Genomic DNA, 2,205 nt, shown 5'->3' on the forward strand with positions numbered 1-2,205 from the left:
TTTTTTCTCTCTTCTTGAAATAGAGCTCGTTTGGAGCCATGATTTTCAATACTCTAGAGTAATAGTCATTAAACTCACACATACAAAGGTCCTTTAATTTTTTATATTTTTAATTCTGATTTTAAAATTAAAATTAAGGTTTGCAAAATTTTTAAATGCATTAAAATATAGATTGGAAAAAATATATTTTCAATTAAAAAAAAATTAATTAATTAAGAATTTATTTATTTAAAATAAAAAAAATTAAATTAATTGAAATTAAAAAAATTAAATTGATTAAAGAAATTTTAATTTTTTATATCACACTCGGAATTGACAATTCATTTTTACTTCTTTTTTTTAATAAAAAATTCTTTACCCTGGTGGCAATTCACTGATATGAAGCTAACATTAAACATATCACTGATTTAGGAAACAGTGAACATATACTAATACATATACCATATGTGCATAAACTCCCCCCAAACCTACCCAGATGCGATGCCATCAACACGCCCACATTGTACACGCGCAAGCCGGTCAAATCGTACTCGATGTTCTCGCGCTTCACAACATGACCTTGCCGGTCTTCGTACACATATCCGCTGTCAGGGCCAAAAGTGACAATTCCACTGGAATTCAACGCCAACGCTGCCAATGTCGACGTTGCCAYCGTCGACGCCACCACAGATGCATTCGCATGCGGATCGACCGCAATGTCGATCGACATATCCAGCAAAGAGGTGTGATTCAGCTTGCGTGTGCTAACGGTTGTATGTGTTGTCGGGATTTTGCCTGTGGCGGGCGTCAATGTGTCTACGTGGTAGGCTAAGGTGTGCAGCGCGAACARCAGGTAAGTGATGCTCACGGCAATAAAGGCGCTGGTGTGTGTGTTCAAATTGAATGTGTGCATGGTGGTATAACCGTTGACGCTGAGTAGGGGGGAGACTGGCTGGTGGCTTAGTGTGGGGTGCGTAGAGAACGTCAAATGGAGTCTGAGTTGTTTATGTGAGACTAGGTTTCTGTACCTGCGGTATACAGTGGTGGGAGTGTTGTAGTGTTGCGCCACATTTGTGGCATCTACACGCGTGGCGAAGAGTAACGTTTATTAAAATTGTTATTTTGCTAGCTCTATCGTCCGTCGCTGTTTGCTTTGCAGTTGGTAATTCACATATTTCGYAAGATAACCTGTGAGCTGTTGTAGTCAGAAAAGGCAGAGAGAGAAAAGGAGTTAGTTTTCGATTGATTCTTTGATTGATGCTTTATAGATTTGATTAAAAAGGTGCTGTACAATAATATTGTTCAGCTAACGATTATATGTATCACCTAACCCTAATCTATATAAATAAATGATTATATAGGCACTTTTGCGAACAATTTTTGGGATGGCCTTCAGCTCCTTCAGCGATTTTTTTATTATAGCTCTTCGATCAAATAAAACAAGGGTTACAAGGAGCGGCAGTTTCAGTTTGGGAAACAAGAAAAAATCACATAGAGCTAAATCTGGTGAATATGGTGGTTTATCGATGGTATTTATTGCTTTTTTGGCTTTAAATTCGGTCATAATCGGGAATCAACGCGATTGTGCATTATCATCTTGYAAAATTCATGAATTGTTATTTCACAATTCCGGCCGTTTTCGACAGATGTTCGAAGCGCAAACACTTCAATATGGCCAAATAGAGCTTCTTATTGGACGTCTGTCCCACCAGATCATATTCATGATGCAAAAGCAATGAATTAATTTGATCTTTGAGCGGCTTTGGCGTGGTTTTTAGACACTTTCCCAGCAGATAAAGTCTCAGACCTTAGGTGATTGATATCTTTTATTTTTCCGATGCATTCCACTTAAATATAGTAGTATTTCATTCCATTGTATATATTTTTCCATCTTCCACTTGTTACTTTTAATTATTACAATTTTTTTTTGGTTTTTTTTTTCTTAGTTTTGAAGACATCACCGAAAATCAAATCTTTCCACTTCTGACTACGATACAACCCACTTACTTCTGCCTAATTAAATTCAGCACTTTCAGCATTAACTGTTTAACATAAAGCTTTTTGAATTAAATAGATCTGAAATTAATTCAGTATTAAAGTGTTTGCTGCGYTTACCGTTTCTAAAGCTTCAGCGCTGGCACTGTAATTAATTTTTCTTCGTGCTTTTTTTTAGTTTTCTGTTTTTGGGCAGTTATTTAAAAGTTTTTTATTAAGTACATTTTATTA

At 36.0% G+C, this 2,205-nt stretch overlaps 1 protein-coding gene across 1 annotated transcript in view; it reads right to left on the reverse strand.

Annotated features, from left to right (window-relative positions):
• The window catches only part of LOC108971771 (atrial natriuretic peptide receptor 1), a 17,626-nt gene that overhangs the window by 10,762 nt on the left and 4,659 nt on the right, over window positions 1-2,205 (reverse strand). The window contains exons 2-3 of the mRNA XM_018938043.1: window positions 1,008-1,059; window positions 468-938 (exon numbers count right to left, since the gene is read on the reverse strand). Coding sequence (XP_018793588.1) covers window positions 468-938; window positions 1,008-1,059 — 523 coding nt within the window. The remainder of the gene's footprint in view (window positions 1-467; window positions 939-1,007; window positions 1,060-2,205) is intronic.

Source organism: Bactrocera latifrons, unplaced genomic scaffold, assembly GCF_001853355.1.
Source record: "Bactrocera latifrons isolate USDA-ARS-PBARC rearing strain unplaced genomic scaffold, ASM185335v1 scaffold_36, whole genome shotgun sequence".
Classification (NCBI taxonomy): domain Eukaryota; kingdom Metazoa; phylum Arthropoda; class Insecta; order Diptera; family Tephritidae; genus Bactrocera; species Bactrocera latifrons.